Below are 21204 nucleotides of genomic sequence, written 5' to 3'. Positions count from 1 at the left end.
AAAGTGAATATCAAGTTTATAATATGCATTTACACAGATAATAAATTGTGTCCCATTGTTAGAAATTGTCTGTCCCAATGGTGGAGCCAGATTCAACAATGGGACTTTTTGAGTAACCTTAAAAAACTGCGCGTTATTTTTAAACCACTGGAGATAATGAAATTAAACCAAGTGTTATTTGAAAAAAAAATGCATTGGCACAAGTGTTGTAAAAAAAATCACTGCATTTCGTTACAAAATTAAAAAAAATTAGCAAAACGCAAAATTTGTCCCATTGATGGAGGTTCAACAAAAAACATATTTGGGCACAATTATATTTGGGTAAGAATTCTTTCCCAACCACAAAAATAACCTTCCCCTGGCCTATGCCAATGTTTTAGGTCGAATTGATTTCGTTTCGACAAAAAAAAAAATCGTTTGAATGTCAGTATTAACAAGCAGGAATGAAGTACCTGCAGCTAAGGCATGCTAATTTTCAAACCTCAATATTCTTCTAAATAGTGCATAATTTTGAACGAAACTTGCAATGGGGATACTTTGGGTCTATCTAAACAACATATCTGTAAAACAAGTTTCTAAGTAAGAGGAGTTGTGAAATATTACAAAAAAAGAATTCAAGCGGGCCTCATTAGATGCACGTGTTATGAAAAAGGCCCGGTTTGAATTTGCACCAAAAGTGATAGAAAAGGTGTATTTTGACAATAACAACACCACAAAAACCACTTCTAACCCACAACACAGAACTAATAAGTAAATGCGCAGAGACAACTATTCTCTCCCCCCCCCCCCCCCCAGCTCCATTTTTTTCAAAGCGACATGGTGTTTTTAGATATGGTAGGGGTACTATTTTGATATTTTCATTGCAATAACAAATTGGATTAATGGTGTAACAAGAATTGTTTGGGTCACTCATGTCTTCAACCTTGACTTTAACCAGGGGTGCACAACGATAGTTTTCCTGCCCAATGGGCCTTATTTCCAACATTAGCCTAGTCTGATCATCATTACCAGTCCTGCTTTAATGAGAAAAAAAGTTCAAATTTATTGGTTTTACTGCATCAGCATGCACATACCTTTCACACAAAAAACGGAAGTCAAGGCGGTTTGTTAACTGCAGAACAGTCTAAAATATGTGAAAATTAATAAAACCACTCAATTTCAGTCCGCCCAAACTTCAACTTTCCGTAACTCAAAAAGTTCTGAACTTTAGGCTGTGAAACTTTACCAGTCAGTCTCCATTCACCATGGTAGCCACTTCGTCGAGTCGAAATTCTGCCACTAAACTTGACTAGAATGAAACCGCCAACCAATCATAAGCTACGGTTAAAGTGACGTAAAAAATGGCGAAAAGAAGATGATAGAAAGCAAACTAAGTGATGGATTTTTTGTCAGCTGGTTGGCTTAGGGGTTAGGGTTAGAAAGTAGTCATTTCATTGACGCGGGTTCGATTCCCACCACTGCTATTGCTCTTTTTCTTCTGTAATTACCAAATAAAGTTCAAAACAAGCATCAACTCTCTGGATGAGTGCTAGAAGGGTCACAATTGGACGGTAGCCTCTTATAACATGTTCTGATTGGCTGGCGGTTGCATTGTAGTCATTCGCAGTGGCAGAATTTCGACTTGTTAAAGTGGCTACCATTCACCATAGCAGCAATCAGAGCTTCCACTTTTGTTTAAAAGATTTGTAACAACGGAGATCTCGGGGATGGGCCTTATTACTGGCCGGACCTAATTAGCTGCAAGTACCTTACTACTGAAGCACAAAAGTATGATGAAAGCGACCCGGAAGACTTGAATGATTGTTTAAAAAAGTCTTTATACTTGGACTACGAAAGCCTCATTGGCAAGTTTTGCACAGGCTACTCAAAGAAACTTTGAACCAACTAACGCAGATAATCGAGAATAACAGAGTTGAGTTCTACTTGCTGCTGTCTGTGAATACCATGCACCAGATGCCGCTGAATGGGGAGCTGTCCTTGCTCAAGTGCATAGTACGAGAGTCGAAGCATGGTTACTTGACCTTGACATGTATTTGTTCACAAAGTCGAGAACTTAACCGATTGAGCTTTCAGGGCAGAGCGGATTTTAGTTGTTTAAACATAACAAAAACATCTTTCCCCATTGAATAATTGAAAAAGAAATCAGCCAACTAAGAATTAAGAAACTAAGCCACGTGAGCAGAATGGCGACTTTTCACAGCGAGACAGGAAACTAAGTCACGTGATGAAACAAAGCACAATAGATTTGGCAGACTACACTGCTTCTGGTTCCACCGCAACTACAAACAAACATCGGCAGGTCATTGATGTCTGATTCTATTGTCGAAAGCTCCGACTGTGACGAATGGCAGGAAGCCACACGATGACGTCATAACTCCATGACGTCGTCATCAGCATAATGTGTGCTATCGAATGCAAATTGCGTTGAATCATCCGAGGACAAGGGATTGGTACCCGAGAGAAGCATATTTTCTTGCGGAGATCCATCGGAGTCCTCGGGAAGGGGACGAACCAGCAACAGAGGTTTCCACAAAACTAATGCATTTGATGGCGACGGTCTGGGAAAGAAACAGAAAGTACAATCATAAACATTGAATAAGCTGGTCGGTAACTCAACCGAACAGCAAAAGTTCTCTGGAGCAACAGTTTCTCTGCAAAAGTGTGTTAAGTTTATATGTGCCCACAGCATCGGCATCAGTTGAATTTGGCCGACACTATTAACGATACTAAAAAAGGTTTATCAAAATAAAATAACAATAATAACACGTGTTTTTGCATTCTACTGCATCTCATTATACATATTTATTATCTACTAGGATTCAGATAGTAATAACTATATTTGATTTATTTATTATCTATATAGTTATTACTATCTGAATCCTTAACAGCCTGTTTCACCTATACGGATCATCAGAAGTTCTTATTCAAATAGAGTTTATTTTTAATTATGATATATTTGTGTATGTAATACATCATGTTAAACCCGCTGAAGTTACTTTGTTTTATTTCTCTATGGTTCAACAAAAAAAAACTCTCTACCAAAGCTTTATTTATTATCTATATTCCAGGAAATAATTGTAGTAAATGCAAAGAAAGTGCTCAATGCAGCTAGCAGAGCTGACACAATTACAAAAAACTAAACTAGCGAAGTCATACGCTACCTAAGGTTTCATGCTAGGTGGCCAAGCAATCGTCAGCAGAGGTGGGCAGTAGCGCGCTACTTTTGTAGCGGCGCTACTTTTTTGGTAAAAGTAGCGGTAGCGGCGCTACTTTTTAGCTGGAGTAGCGGCTGCAGTAGCGGCGCTATTTTTTTCCAAAGTAGCGGTAGCGGGAGAGGCGCTACTTTTTTTCAGTCGCACTCCCGCTACCGCTACTTTTTAATTTAAATTGAAAAAAAATGCTTGTTTTTTTTGCAATACTGGCGTGGTCAAGCAGCTATATAATCGGCTTGGTTGCAAAGTTTCGGTCTTTTCTAGCTGACGTCAACTTTTTCGGCGAATATCTCCGTGTGATGAAGCCTATCTGCCAGGCTAGTAGCGGTAGCGGGTAGCGCGCTACTTTTGTAAATTGGTAGCGGGTAGCACGCGCTATTTTGGCCCAATTAGCGGTAGCGGGTAGCGCGCTACTTTAAAAGTAGCGGGTGCCCACCTCTGATCGTCAGACGCAACACTGAAAAACAAAAAATGAAGTAGGGAAAAATATAAATGCAACCAATTCAATCCAATCATCAATTGGTTGCATTTCAATTTTTTCATGCTTAGGCTACTATTGCACCTAATGGTTGCTTGGCCACTTAGCATGAAACCTTAGGTAGCATATGACTTAACCAGTTTAGTTTTTTGTAATTGTATTATCTACATTATATTCATTGTATCTATCGCTGATATGCGTTGCCCTCAGAGCTTTACAAAGCAGACAGTGTCAGGGATGAGTCATCCGAGCACAGAATACCTTCAATTTGTTCCTTTGCCAAGTGCAAAGCGAGCAAAAGATTCAGAGTCACTTTCAAAAACTGTAAAATCTTACAAATTTTTTTACCATGAGCACACAAAGCCGAATAACGTAATTAGATTCAACATACGGCTGCGTAGCCGAGTGGTGTCTGCGCGACGTTGTGTTCGACACCGCTTCAGAGTACGCAGCTGTGTCTCGGCAAAGACGCTTAAAGTGCAACTGCACGATGACTTTTACCGCATTTTATCTCAAAGAGCATGTTTCAAGCCATGAATACCATCCTCGCCGTTACATTTCAAAGCTATGTTTATCTCAATAAAAATTATCAAATCCATGGTTTTCCACGTGCTTGTATTTTTGGCCACGTTGCTGCAATGGCGGATTGTATTGCACAACACACCAGATTATGACGAAGGTGCCATAACGTTACATCATAAGAACTCATTGTTCTGATCAAGTTTTACTACACGTAAACATCTTTGTGACGTCATAAAACCTTACACCTGGTAAAATGTGAGAAGCAAGCTAAAGAAGCTTCCAGACTTGCACGTACTGTACAGTAGAATGTTCTGGAAATACGTCACATAATAAAGATTTCGCAATCAGAGGTCACTACAGGACAGTAACCGATAATAACATATCGTATAAGAATTTTACAATTAAAACAATAGCTCGGTCAAGGCATAATGTAGCCCAGTGGTTCTCAACCGCCGGTCCGCGGACCGGTGCCGGGCCGTGTAATTTTTTTGCCGGTCCGCAGAAGATCTTACTTTCTGCAGAGCTTATTTGGAGTCATTAGCATATTGTAAAATTGTGATTGCACTGTGGAACATGCACAGCTGTAAAACTAACCTATCTCCACGTAAAATTGTTTGATAATAAAGGTAAACTTTTTGATGACCTAATTCTGTGCCGTTGCGTGACCCGACAGTTTATCGAAAGACAATTTATCGAACGACAGTTCATCGAACGACAGTTTATCGAAAGACAGTTTATCGAACGACAATTCATCGAAACGACAGTTTATCGAAACGACAGTTCATCGAAACGACAGTTCATCGAACGACAGTTTATCGAAACGACAGTTCATCGAACGACAATTCATCGAAGGGGCTAGAGGCTAGGAGTTAGGGGCTAGGCGCTAGAGGTTAAGAGTTAAGGTTAGAATTAGGGGTTAGTGGTTGGGAGTTGGAGTTTAAGGGTTAGGGTTAGGGGTTGGGGGTTAAGGGGTAGGGGTTAAGGGTTAGTGGTTAGGAGTTAGTGGTTAGGGGTTGGGGGTTAAGGGTTGGGGGTTAAGGGTTAGGGGTTGGGTTACGGTTAGGGGTTAGTGGTTGGGGGTTAGGGTTAGGTTTTAGGGGTTAGGTTTTCGATTAACTGTTGTTCCAGGCCCCTAGCCAGCAGGGAGCCAGGGAGGCCTCGCCCCCCTTAAAAACAAATCTGCCCCCCCCCTGGCAAAATCCAAACATTCAAGAGCAACAGCTACATTTATAATGATTTTGCTCATTTAAATTTTTTCGGCCCCCCTTGCTCTGCGGTCTGGCTACGGCCCTGTGTCGTTCGATAAATTGTCGTTCGATAAACTGTCGTTCGATAAACTGTCGTTCGATAAACTGTCGTTTCGATAAACTGTCGTTTCAATAAACTGTCGTTCGATGAATTGTCGTTCGATAAACTGTCGTTTCGATAAACTGTCGTTCGATAAACTGTCGTTCGATGAACTGTCGTTCGATAAACTGTCGTAGTACCGTGCCGTTGATAATGTTTTTGGGCCAAATTGCGTGTAGTTTTCAAAAAGTTTTGAAACACAGAAATACATAACCAAATGGGGAATTTTGTCCTTAATTTTGAAAAATTTTAAAGTTGTTGGAGACGATAAGTTGATATTAGATAAATTTGAAGTTCCGGGATAAAGTCAGGCCTGCAATATAAATCTGCCAGAACCGGAGTTTGAGAAAGCAAAGATCTTGTTTTTCAAAGACTATGCGGAAAATAGCGCTTCAGAATGGAATGAAGACAAGCCGATTTGCTGTAGAAAATGCTAGTGAAATGTAGTGGTGAAAAAAGTAAAAAGAGATGCTGAGCATTGTGAGTCAACACTTGAAAGAGTTGGCTAACAATTTTGACGATCATTTTGTGTAACATGAAGATCCTCGACATGGAAATTTTTGGATAAACAATCCATGCTTCGATGATGTCAACACATGCGACCTTAATCTTCATGAAAAAGAAAGTCTGAGTGAATTACAATATGTTGTGCTTCTACTTTGCAGTCCAGATTCGAAAAACATCATTGTCACACTTCTGGTTATGTCTTGCAAACGAATTCGTGCCTAACTTTCAAAACAACCAAATTGATGGTAATTGTTTCAACTAGAGCTATTTAGAAACGACAATTCTTATTAATCTTTATCTTTAATAACAAAGCAAAGAAATCGCCTGGATGCCGAAACAGAGCTACGTATTGTACAAACTTCTTTGATATCTCGTTTTCCTCACACAGGCTACTGGCAGCGTAACAGTGGCAAATTCTCCACTGACATTGATTTTGTATGCAAATGGGTTGACATTTTTCTGTTTAAGTTGATTTGATTGTCATTTTATTCCAATGTTTGTCCTGAATACAAATCATATGCTAAAACCTTGCATTATGGTGCGCAACTACAACTTTGGTTAACAAAACATTACAAATATTCATTCTATTCACCACGATCTTTGGTTGCCTGTCCGCTAACATTTTTTTTAAATTTTACCGGTCCCCCACTGTTAAAAGGTTGAGAACCACTGATGTAGCCTATCGTGAAGCTTCGCGTATTGATTGTGACACCATACTTAGTGAGACTTTTGGCAATCCTTGCTTTGAACAATCTTCTTCAAATCTGGCGTGTGTTTCGTTGTTGCCAATCAAAGCAACTCGTTGACATAGCATAGGTGTCTCCATACTTTGATGTCATGTGTTTTAAGGTAGAAAGCACAGACTCACAGACATATATTGACCTGAACACTGACAGTAACTTAAGTGCAGCCCCATTTGACATTAGGGTATTTTTCCGTTGACACGTTTGTTCGCAACTCAGTGGTCCCCTTTCCCTTAAAATAGGTTTCAGTCTATCTTCCTCGATAAGATCAATCGTATCTCATTCAGCCATAGTCTAATCTGAGACCAGCGGGACTTTCAAACAGAACAGAATTAAACAGGTCGATAACAAAGTTTGTGATCTTTTTTATTATAAATCCTGGAACCGAAGCACAAAGCATTCTTGAGGTGTTTCAAGCAGCATTGCATATCCAACATATTGCTTATTCAGGACAATGTTAATGACTTTATGGGTGGCTTTTAGCAGAGTGATAAATCTCCATTTTGTATATGTACTTTGAACAACAAACACACTCTGCACTACGTCAGGTAACATTTGAACTTATCTTGAAAATTCAGGTTGACTTAGTCCTTGTTTGAGCAAAAAGGCCAGATCCATAATAATCCACTGAGGATCCCCAGTGCTCAAGATAGTTTTTTTCTGTGATGAATGGTTTCACAACATCTCAAAGCTGAAAGAAGCAAGAGATTAGCCCACGTTGCTTTTATACAGCCACTCTGTAGTGGCAGGTCATTGGCAGCTCTTCGTCCAACTTAGTGATGAAACTCTTCAATTGCTAGGGATTGAGTGCAAAGTAGACGATGCCCATCACCGGTTTCACGGCGTTATCGAAATTCAATATTTTAGATATAAGTTAGACTTAGCCTACTTCCTGTGTTTTTTTTGGGGGGGGAAGTCGACTTACGCGAGTTATCCTATGCTTAAGAGCCACAAAACAATCGGGAAAAGAGCCACGGGTTGACCAAGTCTGCCTTAAAGCATAATATAGCCTACCTTAAACCTCCACGAATAGGCTAATTTGAACTTGATCAGCCAATTGATATTTCGTTCTTCTATTTTTACAATAAATACTTCAGCACATTCGGTTTATTTTGTGGTGATGCTTTTGCTTGGGATGCACAAAAGAATCTCTGAGATTTGGCACAGCCAGCAGTTTAAATTCGTCAAGGTTTGCACCAGTAGCCTTCAATAGGCCTGCAACAGCGAGTCAGGCAGTGGTTTGATTGTCTGACATCGAAAGATGATCAGCTGTGGTGCAGACTTTTCCAATGACCAGTGACCACAGGCTACTTGCTTTTGGGAAAGCCAATACAATTGTTTCTGAACTAGTTGATGGCCTGCATTCTGCAACATAGTCATCAACTCATCATGACAGTTATCAAGTCAAATTTCTATCTTCTCTCACAAAAAATTGAACGGCCTCATCATGTTACCATGTAGGCTACCAAGTTACAAAGCAGACACGCAGTAACATTGTGTAGCATTGCATACCATTGTTTTTGTATATGTACCGGTATTTAGTAATGTTCAGCGGTAATTTATTTTTTGAGCTTTATTTTTATTTTAATTTGAAATTTAGTCTGTTTTGAAAAATGGTAGTGTCGATATTGATGTTCAGTTTTTCTTTCAGAGTGAGTAGTTTTCTTATTTGCGCAGTTCAATTGTTTTCACTCTTGCACTTTGACAGGGATAGGAAGCAGCAATAATGCAACGTAGCTTACTAATTTTACTGTCTTGTTATATAAAGTAAAGAGCTAATCACTTGCCCTTTAACAGATCGTTAATCGTTATAGTAGGGCAAGTTTAAAAATTTGGAATGGCATCATCATGTTATTGACTTTTATGATGTCACCATGACGACATGGTCAGAAATAAATCTGAGGTCTCTTTTTATCAGACTAGACCAGCGGTTCCCAACCTTTTTGGTACCGTGACCCTTTTATAACATTTGCCAAGTTGCGGTAACCCCGATAAAATTAGTTGGGTTGATCCTCCTTCACTGCACTTTTGGAGCTAACTAGTAGGCTACTAGGCTATATATTAAATTTAACTTCTAAATAAACAACACAACAATTTGTTCAGTGAGAAGACTGTGCTTGCTTCTTTTTAGCCAGATCTAAAATCCTTGGAGCAGTCTTTGCAAGAGCACAACGCAGATCATCTTCTGCATCAAGTCTGCTCCTGTATTTAGATTTGATAATCAACAAGCTTGAAAAACCTATTTCACAAAGGTATGTTGTTGGAAAAGGAAGAATCAGGCGCAATGCGATCTCAGACAGAACGTGATATGACTGCACACTTTTGATCTAAAATTTGGTAACTGACATTGAAGAAAAATCAGTTCTTGCTGCATCGCTGGTAATGAGTTCAATGAACTCCCCCTTGCAGCCTGGCGCAGAGCCAGAACCGCCAAGTGGCTGCTACGCCACTGAGCCTACACAGGCTTGCCTAGGCTATCAACTATTGCAGAAATAATAGCTTACGGTAGCTCTCAACTTGCGTCCTAGCTGCTCAATGTTTGAAAATTTAACTTTTTTCTCACAAATATCATCAAAAATCGCGACCTCAAGTCCAAATTTTGCATAAAAAATGCATTATTTTTGCCCAGGGTGTTCTAGTTTGTCTAGTTACTAGACAAGCCATGGTAAAATCGCGATGCACCCTGTGGTGAGCTGCCCATTGTTAAGAGTTAACTTTCTAAATTTTTAAACTAATAAAATTCTAAACTTTTCAAAAGGCCTCAGGTGAGCCCAGGCAAATCGTCAGGCGACCCCAGTTGGGGTCGCGACCCACAGGTTGGGAACCGCTGGACTAGACCCATTGAGAAATTTCAAAAGATGTGTACAGGTTGCCTGAAATAAGTAAAATGCCTTTTCACTACTAGTGGCGCTAAGTGTTGCTTCTTAATCTCTTCACATTTCTCAAAATGACGCCAAACACCCAAAAATTGATTTTCACTTGTGAGCTATCAGTAAGGCATTGGATGAATGTATTTTCAGTTAAAATAAGTTAAAAATGGGTGATTTTGGTACAAATGGAAACGTTTCAGCCTCTTGAGGCAATCAAATCATGACCAAGTTTCAACTTCCTTAAATGGAGTCGACAGCTTAAACCAGTGGTTCTCAAACTTTTTTGAGCGCGACCCAAATCTGAGTTTTTTGAACACCTCACGACCCAAGCCTCGCACATCAAAAAATGTATTTTCTCTAATGTGCAATGTGCATGAAATAGAAAAAGACACAGACAACTAGTTGTAGTACACAGTAGAGATGCAGCAAACCCAAAATTTTTATCCGCACACCGCACCGCAACTGACTCATCTAACCGCGTACCGCACCGCACACCGCAATTTATCGAGAACTTTGACACTGCACCGCACCACACACCGCAAATTACAAAATTTTAAAAAAATATTTTAACACGCTATTTTTTAGAAAGTCAATTGTAGCAAAAAGCACCCATGGCATATAACTGGTAACCTACCAGTACAGTTGTGCACTAATTGGCTAGGCTAACCAGATCAGCGGCGCAACTAGAAAAAATCAAAGGGGGTCGGCAACGAGAGAGAAAACTAACAATTATTTATAGAAGCGGATATATCACAGTTAGAATATTAGCCTAATGTAAATTAACAGCGCAATGATCCAATTCCGTGACGTGCGAAGCGACCTTTTTCGCTCTGTCTGCGCTTGCTACTCACTCTCAATAAAAGTTTCCCGCGCTTTCTATAGTAGGCAGCAAATTGTTTGCTCTCCAGGCGCACATTTTAAAAAGTAGTCCACACAAGCTTAGGGCTTGGATACACGTCAAGTTTGAGAAGATTGTAAAGAAAATTTAAATGCCGTCTTTTTGATACCAAAATTATTGGTTTAAGAATGTGTGAAGTTGCGACCATACGAAGATTACAAATCAGACTAGCCTAAAGCCAGCTGCAGTTTCGTTTTGAGGGTTAATAAGGTTGCATCCTAAGTTAGCCAATTTACCAAATTTTAGAAACCAAATTCAAAGAAAGGAAAAAAATCCTTTTAGTTTCTCCACCCTCATTCTCGTAATCCCAATCAAGACAAAGGATTAGCTATTCTAGCCTAGCTTTGATTGCCTTATCTGTAGCCTACCCAGACGAAATCATTCATTAAAAAGCGATCGATACAAATTCAAGAAGAAATTTCTAATGTTTACAATCCCTAATATTATTTCTAATGTTTACTGTATGTTTCGTCTATTTGTTATAATCTTTTAATGTTTGTTTGTGTAATTTATAGGCCTAACTAAATTGTTTTTTTTTCAAAGCTGAGCCGGTTTCCTGCACTTCAAGTTTTACTACCCTGGAAAGTCAGCCATTTTGTTTTTATGACATCATAATTAATTTTCTTCCTTGCTTTGGACTGTAATTCAGTTTTTGATTTTTATATTGCCTTCATCTCCAAGTTTAAAGTGCGTTAATATATTAAGTGCGTATTTTATCAGCTACTTGAAAGGAAATATTTTCATCAGTTAAAATGACCGAATTTTTCCCAGTCATTTCGGACAAATGACCGAAAAGTCTCAGCAAAAAAAAACCCAGGGTTTGAATTGTTTTTCTATCGGTAACTCACTCTGTGCTTCAATCGAAGGTGGTTTATTGAACCGCCACACGAGTGCTATCAGGTACATAACAAAAAGGTATTTTATCTTTTTCACCCTTTAATGTTGCAGAGAAAAATTTTTTTTAGTCATAATGCCTCCTCCGCTCGAAAAAATAAGAAAAATAACATCATATTTTCGAAAGTCCAACTTAGCTGGTGATTCAACAGAAGAAAACCTGCCTGAAACCGTTCCTGCGGATAGTTCTCCAAGCACGTCTCGGTTACAAGCTTCAGATATTTCTCCCGCTGTAGCAAATCAGCTGCTAGCAGCATACGACAGACTCGAAAGGTTTACCATATCACATTGTTTGAAAGCAGAACTGCTTCAGAAGCCGTGGGTACCACCGCTTCAGTATGATTTCCCTAGGTATTCAAGAAAAGTTAACGGAAAAGATAAATTTTCATCGTTCCAACGTGATTGGTTGAGCGAATTTAATTGGTTGGTATACAGTGCCGTGAAGCAGGGGAGTTTTTGTAAGTTCTGTGTGCTATTTGCACCAAGATCTGTTGGAGGGTCGGATCTCCGTCTACACGTAGAAGTAGCACTTTCTGGAGCACAACACTGTGCAGTTGGTAGGAGACTTCTACGTGAGCACGCAAGCAAAGGTTATCACTTGACGGCTGCAATTAAATCAGAAAGTTTTCTTGTAACTCTAAGTACTGGTACCGTGGTCGACAACTTGAGTACTGCCAGTCAGCGACTTCTAAAGTCAAAAAAAGATTATTTGGAAGGATTTGCCACTGTCATACACCTGCTGGGGAGGCAAAATATTGCCTTTCGCGGTCACCGTGATAGTGGACCGCTTTCACTGGATTCGCCAGCAAAAGAAAATGAGGGCAATTTTAAAGCCATTCTCAATTTATTGGTAGCAAGAGGAGATTCCAAGATTATCACATACATACAACAGGCTCCCAGAAATGCGATTTATCTCAGCTGGAAAATACAAAACGAATTTATTGACATAATTTCAAATCAAATTCGAGAACAAGTTGTAGAGGACATCAAGAAAGCCGGGATTTTCTCAATATTAGCAGATGAAACGAGCGACGTCACTAATTCCAAACAGTTGTCCCTGGTAGTGCGATACGTCCAAGATCTTCCAGATAATACGTCAGTGTTGAAAGAAAGTTTTTTAGGATTCAGTCAAGCTGAAGATTTAACGGGGAAAGGTTTGAGTGAACAGATAATCCAACTTCTTACACAATGGGGATTGGAACTGGATAAACTTAGAGGACAAGGCTACGACGGTGCAGCATCAATGGCCGGAAAAATGAATGGGGTGCAAGCTGTGATATCTAGGCAGTACCCGTTAGCTGTCTATGTGCACTGTGCCTGCCACTGCTTAAACCTGACTTTGTCGTCTTCCAGTAGCATTTCAACTATAAGGCGTCCAATGAAAACAATTCAAGATTGCATAACGTTCTTACGTTCCAGTCCTAAACGTACAACAGCACTACGCAGGACCATTGAAGTAATTTTTCCGAATTACAACAAGACCACTCTGGTTGCCCTTTGCACAGTGAGATGGGTTGAAAGACATGATGCTGTGGTGCGCTTTATAGAACTGATTCCGGCAATTGTACAATGTTTGCATTCATTAGAAGATGACCATGACACCAACACTTCTGACAAAGCGGAACTGCTAAGCTGTAGGGTGAAATCTTTTGACTTTATTGTATCTGCTGTGATTATAAAATTTGTGTCTGGAGCTCTGATAACGCTTTCAGAAACACTACAGAAAATAACCAATGACCTTCTCTCGGTCTGTGAGTTGATACAAGACATCAAGCGCATGTTTGAGTGCGTACTTGCAGACAACGAAAAGAAAACATTTAGAGACGTTTACCGACAAGCTTGTAAAATCGCAGATGAAAACTTTATTGTGCGATCTAGTACAAACTTCCGTTCAAATCCTAGGGACGGAGATGTTGAAGGATATTTTTATGACAATGTATTCCGGCCTTTTCTGGAATCTGTAATCTCTCAACTTTTTGACCGTTTTAATTCACATTTCCGGAAAGTAGCTAAAATGTCCAATCTTATTCCCGTAAATATCGCGAACTGTAATATTACTTGTCCTAGTGACGCGAAGAGTCACTTTGATGATATCATTGACATGTACAACATCGATTTGTCGCATTCAGTAGACGTTGTGTCTCAAGAGATATTCATGTGGGCTGTCAAGTGGAAAGATACCAACTTCCTTGATTTACCAGCATCAATTGACGAAGCCCTCCCTCATGCGAAGCAAGAATCCTACCCAAACGTTCGTGTATTTTTGAAGATTTTTCTCACTATACCTTGCACCACTGCTTCAGTGGAGAGAAGCTTTTCTGATTTAAAAAGAGTAAAGACGTATCTTCGAAACAGTTGTGGTGCTGAGAGGTTGACTGGAATTGCAATGATGGCTTTGCACAGAGAAGTGACCGTGGATTACAAACAATTGGTTGATAAATTTCTTGCAGATGCTCCACGTCGATAAGCACAAATGTAACCTGAGTGTTTTAAATATGAAGACCGTTCATCTCACGTCAATTAGGCCTATGTTACATTATAGTATATATAACATAGGCCTAATTGACGTTAGATCAACGGTCTCTACATATTTAAAACATGATTAGACGGCTCTTTTTGGGCCACTGTGTGAGCTTCTTTATATTCCTGTGTTTTCGCTACGTTAATCCCAACCTTACAGAGGTACAATGTATTTACATTTGTTTTTATGCGACCATTGACACAAGTTTATTATTATGACTGGTCATTCACATCAATATTGGAACTGGCAAATTCAATCCACAACACTTTTCATTAGGCTGTCATTCATTACTACATGTGTGCTTCTCTCTGTTTTTGTTTCATTTTTTGCTATTTGTTTTTTGGGTTTTGTGGCCGTGCTAACTACTGATATATAGCCTATACTACATGATTTTCCATTCAGGCACGTTTTAAACCTTTCAAGGTTTTGCCACCTTTTCCCGTTCATTAACGTGCTGGTACGTCTATATCGGTTTTTGTAGTTAGTGTCTTTTTCGTCCCGGACGCGTTAATGACGAAAAATAAAATGATTGATTGAGTGATAGCTTGCGAGAATAAATAACGGTCTGTTAATATTTTGTATTGGGGTTTATGCGACTTGAGCATGAAACAAGTTTGGTATGCATAGAACGTAGCTCGAACTGACACACGTTAAGTAGTACGTAAGTCTCAGTCTAGTTTTTTTTTTTTTTTTTCTTTCTTTTTGAAGTTGCAAATCTCAAAGGGGGCTGTCTTGCCGACTAGACATCCCCCCTAGTTGCGCCCCTGAACCAGATCATATTCTCTTATCAGCAATGCATCTAAGTTCTAAGACATAATACAAACTAAGACAAATAGAATGTTCCTGGATCTAGATATCAGGACTTTTGAACACTTTTTGTAAGCAATAATGCAATTTTAATGTCAGTGGTTACCGGTATATGAACTACACACACAAGAGTAAAACTTATAGCCTGAACTAACTGTTATACGGTAGTAACTAATGCGGTAGTTGCGCTAGGCCTATAACCTGGTAACTGAGTTTATCAGCTAGGCTATTAACCAAAAACATTCATACAGCTTCCCTGACAAGCCAGCCAGCCCCAAAACCCTGTCAACTGCAAGCCATTTGCAATTTGCATAGCTTTCCGAAGGAAACAAAAACTGATCCGTGTTTCCAATTTAAATTTGAAGTTTCATAACTGATTTTCTTGAAAAGTTGAAAGTTTACGTATAGTTGAAAAGTGTGTTGAAAGTTGAAAAGTGTAGTTGAAAGTGTGTAAGCGTATACTTAGTATACGCTTACAAAAGTTTAATTTCTTGAAAGTTTACGCGGCAAGCGGCGCGGCTTTGTCATTTCAACCTTCCACGTGGCGAAAAAGTCAAAAGCGGCCGCGTACGCGGCGCAGCACGGCTTGCATCACTAGTACACAGTACTACGAAACAATGATTTATCACAAACAGATGATTGGTTTATTTCAATGTGATTGATGAAACTGAAGTTTTTCCTTCATAATAGCTTCAATGACTATATCTTCACGGCTCTATTTTAGTGAACGCAATGCGCAGTTCGTCATCAGGATCAAGGCGATTGCGAGCCTTGGTTTAAGTAACCGTCGGTGCCGAAAATCCTTGCTCGCACAGAGATGTGGTCGCAAACGGGAGCAAAAAAGTCATTGCTTCGTCATCAATCATTGGCTTTTCCTTTTTAACTGAATCCAGAATTCTCCAAGTGACACTGGGGAATAAAGTTGTCGATGGAACTGATCGTGATGCAGGTCGATAAGCACTTCCTGTAGTCCAGCAATATCCTCTGATGTCGTCAACCTTTGCCATAAACGCATGTCAGACCCACACCTGAGATGCCAAATTTATATCCGTGATGTAGCGATCGAACTCCGTGGTAAGGTTTTCTAAATGCTCCAATAAGATGGGTTTCATGACATCAAATCTGGTAATTGCAATTTCATTCCATTCCTCCAGATACTCGTTCATGGATGGAAACGCTACTGTTCGTCCACGCTCCAGTTTCTTCTACCAGAGTTGCAGCTTTTCTTTGAAGGCAGACGGCTTCTCAGAGAGATTGATAATATTTTAATTTCTGCCTTGCTATGTGAAGATCGTTCACTGCGGTGAAGGTCGTTTAAGTAACATATTTTTAACATCCACTCCTTGTAAAGCCATGGAAAGTTGACCTTATGATTACATCAAAAATCCTGCAAAATATTACAGTCACGGCTAGTACACTGAATTATCCCATACTTTGGGAACCACTGGCTTAAACAGTTTAAAACAGTGCAGGATGACGTCATTCGTGTTCGCACCATTTGGACGGTGGCATAAAGTTGTGTACCCTACCAAAATGGCTTTATTTAAGTAAGATGATAATCTTTAATTGATAAAAACGGGAAAGCGTATGCCGTATATTGTTAAATGAATTGAACATCTTGTACTTGCAACATAATTGCGCACAGCATGCGCAATGATCAAAAACAACAACGTGAGTGTGACGTCTGCATGAAAACAACGTGAGTGTGACGTCTGCATGAAAACAACAACGTGAGTGTGACGTCTGCATGAAAACAACAACGTGAGTGTGACGTCTGGATGAAAACAATAAACGGGATTCAAATTATTGTAAAACAAATTGAGAAGGGAAGAGCTGTTCTAACCTTGTCTTACAAGTACAGCGCACTCACTTGGGTAGAGCAGGGATGGATTTAAACAGATTTCGTTTCAGTCTTGCAATCTCTTGTTTAAAAGCTTCGGAATTTATTTGTATATCCGTTTCTTGTAACTCCTCTTCATCGGAGTTCAACTCCAAGCTTTGAAAAAAAAATATCTTTTTAATGTTTTAAAGTCACATAATCTTTTTTCAGTCATTTTCTGATGAAAATCCTATGTAACATAATAGAATATAAGTGTGTTGACACGGTTTCCCAAAACAAAGTAAGAAATCATTGACTTGTTGGCTTAGAGCAGGGGTTCCCAACCGGTGGTACGCGTACCACTAGTGGTACGCGGGAGCTTTTCAGGTGGTACGCGAGCAGCTCTCCGTTGCATGCGATATGTAGTAGTATTGTCAAATAAAGTAGGCCTATTGCAACAATTGTTTAATTTTGAGTTTCTAAAATATGCGAACAACACTTTTATTTCTTTCCGTACTAAATTCTCTGCACTCAGTAAGCCACTTTTGTCGATCTTGCTCCCTGCTGTCATTGTTATTTATACAATTCTGCTGTGCGAACTTAATGGTGTCTGTGACGAAACTATTATGTGTGCAATGTGAATGGTGTCTGTGACGAAACTATTACGTGTGCAATGTAGTCTGTGCAATTGCAGAATTGCACAGACTACATTGCACATTCTGATGTTGGTTTTCCGACATGTAGTGGCTGAATCCTGAACAGCATTACATTTTTGTCTAAATATTTGAAAATGTCGAAGCGAAAGTATAGCGCAGATTATATTAAGTATGGCTTTATTGCTATTCAACATTGTGGAGATAGCTTACCTCAGTGCGTGATCTGTATGAAAACCCTTTCAAATGCAGCTTTGAAACCAAGTTTGCTTAAGCGGCATCTTGAGTCCAATCATGCAGATAAGATGAATCGAGATAAGAGTTATTTTGAGCGACTTGGGGAGAACGTGAAGCGACAGCGCATGGATCCCACAGGCCAGTTTAACCGGAATAATGCTGGAATTGTGAAGGCATCCTATGAAGTATCTCTTCTGGTGGCCCAAAACAAAAAAAGATCATGTCATTGCGGAGTCACTTGTTTTGCCAGCAGCAAAGATATTAGTCAGAAACTTGATTGGAGAAGATTCAGTGGCAAGTTGGATAGTGTATCGCTTTCTAACAATACTGTGAAACGACGCATCGAGGAAATGCCAGTTGATGTCACTGACCAAGTGATTGCAGGAGTAAGAGATTCGAAGTTTGGATTTGCCTTACAACTTGATGAATCCACAGATATCACAAACTGCTGCCAACTGCTTGTCTACGTCCGCTTTACACAGAACGATGCTGTAAAAACGGAATTATTGTTGAATCATGAGGTGTCCACTACATCAAAAGGAAAATATATTTTCAACACTTTAGATAATTTTTTCAAGGAAAATGAACTGGATTGGGGAAATTTTGTCGGATGTACGACAGATGGGGCTCCCTCTATGCTCGGTAGAAAGTCTGGATTTCCAGCCCATGTCAAAGCTGTGTCACCTCGCGTCATAAGTGTTCACTGTTTCATACACAGGTTTGCTCTTTGCACAAAGGTTCTTCCTGCAAAGTTGTTAATGTGCTTGAACAGGGTAGTCAAAATCGTAAATTTTGTTAAAACATCAGCTTTAAATACTCGATTGTTTAAAGTTCTTTGTGAAGATCTCGGCTCAGACCACACTTGTCTCCTCTATCACACAGAAGTGCGATGGCTCTCTCGAGGAAATACAACTAAGCGTCTTTTTGAAATGAGGAATGAATTACTTTTATTTTTCCAACAGAAAGACCATGAACTTCAAAACGATCTGGAGGACGAGGAATTCAATGCAAAATTGGCTTATTTGTCAGATATATTTGAAGCTTTCAATCATTTAAATCTGTCATTTCAAGGGTAAAACTGCACTGTCGTAAACTTTGTTTCAAAACTGGGAGCTTTTATCCGAAAGGTGGAATTATGGAGGAAAAATGTGGAAAACAAGCGCTATGGTATGTATAAATTTCCGTCAGCCCTTGAAATGGAAATCAGTGATGACTTTTCCAGAGAAATTACCCAGCACCTCTCGCTGCTAACTGCTGAATTGCAGCATTACTTTCCAGATATCACAAGCTGCCCATACATCACAGATCCTTTCTCAGTGGACCCAGCCGACCTACCTGTTGGTACAGGAGAACAAGAGGAACTGATAGACATGCAGGAGGATCAGACAGCAAAAAAACACCGCAAAGAATGTTCTGCAATAAACTTCTGGCTTAGTATGGCTTCTTCATACCCAACGCTAGCTTCCCACGCTATTCCACAACTACTGATTTTTCCTTCTACTTGGGAATGCGAGCAGGGATTTTCTATTCTTATGAACATCAAATCAAAAAATCGAAACCGACTAAGTGCCCCTGGACATGACTTCAGATGTGCTATTAGCAAAGTTATGCCACGCATCGATCAACTGGTGAATGATAAACAAAAATCTCATTAAATTTAGTTGTATTGTGTTTGTGTTTAGTTGTATCTTTTTCTTTGTTATTCTGATGCGTTCTGTGCTGTGTGGTGTAATGGACTCTGTGATATTTTGTTGGTAATTTTGCTACTTTCGCTGACTTTACATCCAGATTCATCATCTTGCAAATAATTTAATATTGGATCAAATTAGTTGTTCTGAAAATAGTGGTACGTGTCGACAATCCGTGGTGGCTAAGTGGTACGAGAACATAAAAAGGTTGGGAACCCCTGGCTTAGAGTGAAGGAAATTTTTTTTCCACATCCAGATGTGTTACAAGTGGCCTTTCCAAAACAATTTCCAAAGTAGTTAAGGTCACCTGCTACCTGTACTCACTACTCAGGTGGTTATTGGTTAAATGGCCTGAATGGTCATGTGAGTTTCGAAGTCAAAAAATTTCGTCCTCAAAACACTTGAGAACTGGTTAAGCTAGAAAGCTAGTTTTTGGCTTAAAATACTCAGAGGGTCATTCATTATCTGCTTTAACAAAGCATTGCTTCTAAATGTACCATGTAAATCACAAATTGGTAAAAACATATTTTGCCTTAAATATCAGCTTCTGGCAGTGGGATGGTGCAGCGGATAAGGCTTCCCAATCATGCAATCCTGGTTCGACTCCCGGCTTCAGCTGGTTGTTGAAAAATACCGCTCACCTCTACCCAGGGAGTAATAAATTGGATGGGCATAGTTGCTGAAGGAAAGGCGGCCGAGAGAATGGAACTGGCCACCCTACTCTCATTAGTGCCGAAGGCTTGGTACAATGAAAACCTTATCTTCTCATCTCCTGATGCTTAGATCAAGTATGAGACTCACCTCTTATTAGCTCCAAGTCCAATGAAAAGAAAAAATTTGTATATGCCATAGAGATGTGCATTCATCAGTCTATTCCATACCATTGCTGAGCCATTTCAATGATATACACTCAAGTATTGTACATGTGAGTACGGTACTGAATAATCCGAAGCAAGCATTAAGAAAACAAATCAATAGTTTTTTTTTATCTAAAGTCCAAACCTTACAATCATTTGGCTGGTCCAGAGATATCTAAAGAAGGGGATACGAAAGCTTTTATTATGTCTGACCAGGGCTGCAATTTTTGCCTTTTTCGGTGACGAGGTCACTCGACACGCGCCATCACTATTCGACAAACGCCGTGCCTTATGGAAAAAAAAAAAACGAAAAAAAGGAAAATAAAAAGGAAAAAAACTGAGAGAGGACTAAATGTCGTCAGGTCAAGAAACAATTGGGGGGGGGGGGGGCATCACGTGATGCAATCATAAAAGTGCTGACTTACGTAAACTTTCTCGTGCCAGGTACTTCAAAGCATAATCAAAAAGCGACGCTTCACACGAGAAACTCCCAAGGCGTCAGCGCAGCTATTTTGAACACTGCGGGAGAATGCTTTGATCGAAGTTCCAACGCCTGGTATCAAACATTTTGCAACACACGTTTCGTGCTATTCGACACAACGGGTTTCTTTTATAGATGAAATAACCTAGGCTACGTTGAGTTGTCATCGTCTATGCCAGTTTGTATTTCGCCGTTTGAGCCAATTAACAATATTGCTCTGGTAAAATGACTGTTGGATACTTGCTATGAAAGTTTTTCACATGTAAAAAACAGCCTAGTTTTCGACCAGATGTTCAGAAATACAGATGAAAAAAGCCGCTATTTTTATGGAAAGGAGACTTCTCTTCCAGAACATTTTGAACACTGCGGGGAAAATGCTTTGATTGAAGTTCTAACGCAGTGGTTCCCAACCTTTTTGTTGTCACGGACCCCTTTAGACAAATTATTAATTCTGCGGACCCCTACCTAAATTTTGCCTGAAACTCAATTAACCTACTATTGACTATTGCAAAAAAATTTATTTTCACACGAGTCAGTTCAATCACAGTACTATTGACTATTGTAATAATTATGCTACTCAACTACTGTACGGTGTCATATTGCATTGCCGCTGTGACTCCTGCGGCAATTATCAGCTTAAACAGTTGCTCAAATAATCAAATGAATGAAT

The 21204-nt window shown here is 39.6% G+C and overlaps 3 protein-coding genes across 5 annotated transcripts in view; 2 read left to right on the top strand and 1 right to left on the bottom strand.

Moving 5' to 3' along the window:
• Positions 1 to 189: 189 nt before the first annotated feature.
• Positions 190 to 21204, bottom strand: part of LOC145780009 (uncharacterized) — a 375170-nt gene continuing 354155 nt past the window's right edge. For 2 of the 3 annotated variants that reach the window (XM_082591710.1, XM_082591709.1), the window contains exons 4-5: positions 16670 to 16795; positions 190 to 2558 (exon numbers count right to left, since the gene is read on the bottom strand). In XM_082591710.1, coding sequence (XP_082447836.1) covers positions 2369 to 2558; positions 16670 to 16795 — 316 coding nt within the window. In that variant the 3' untranslated portion in view covers positions 190 to 2368. The remainder of the gene's footprint in view (positions 2559 to 16669; positions 16796 to 21204) is intronic. The other variant, XM_082591708.1, reaches the window with a different exon arrangement.
• Positions 11548 to 13938, top strand: LOC145779635 (52 kDa repressor of the inhibitor of the protein kinase-like). Its single transcript, XM_082591271.1, has one exon. The coding sequence runs from the start codon at positions 11548 to 11550 to the stop codon at positions 13936 to 13938; it is 2391 nt and encodes a 796-aa protein (XP_082447397.1).
• Positions 18678 to 19163, top strand: LOC145780086 (zinc finger BED domain-containing protein 5-like). Its single transcript, XM_082591798.1, has one exon. The coding sequence runs from the start codon at positions 18678 to 18680 to the stop codon at positions 19161 to 19163; it is 486 nt and encodes a 161-aa protein (XP_082447924.1).

Source organism: Aplidium turbinatum, chromosome 11 (genome assembly GCF_918807975.1).
Source record: "Aplidium turbinatum chromosome 11, kaAplTurb1.1, whole genome shotgun sequence".
NCBI lineage: Eukaryota > Metazoa > Chordata > Ascidiacea > Aplousobranchia > Polyclinidae > Aplidium > Aplidium turbinatum.
This window is presented reverse-complemented; position numbering and strand designations above follow the sequence as displayed.

Bases quoted from the DNA above. Each gene is read 5' to 3' on its own strand.
- LOC145779635 (XM_082591271.1), top strand. From the start codon at position 11,548: ATGCCTCCTCCGCTCGAAAAAATAAGAAAAATAACATCATATTTTCGA.
- LOC145780086 (XM_082591798.1), top strand. From the start codon at position 18,678: ATGTATAAATTTCCGTCAGCCCTTGAAATGGAAATCAGTGATGACTTT.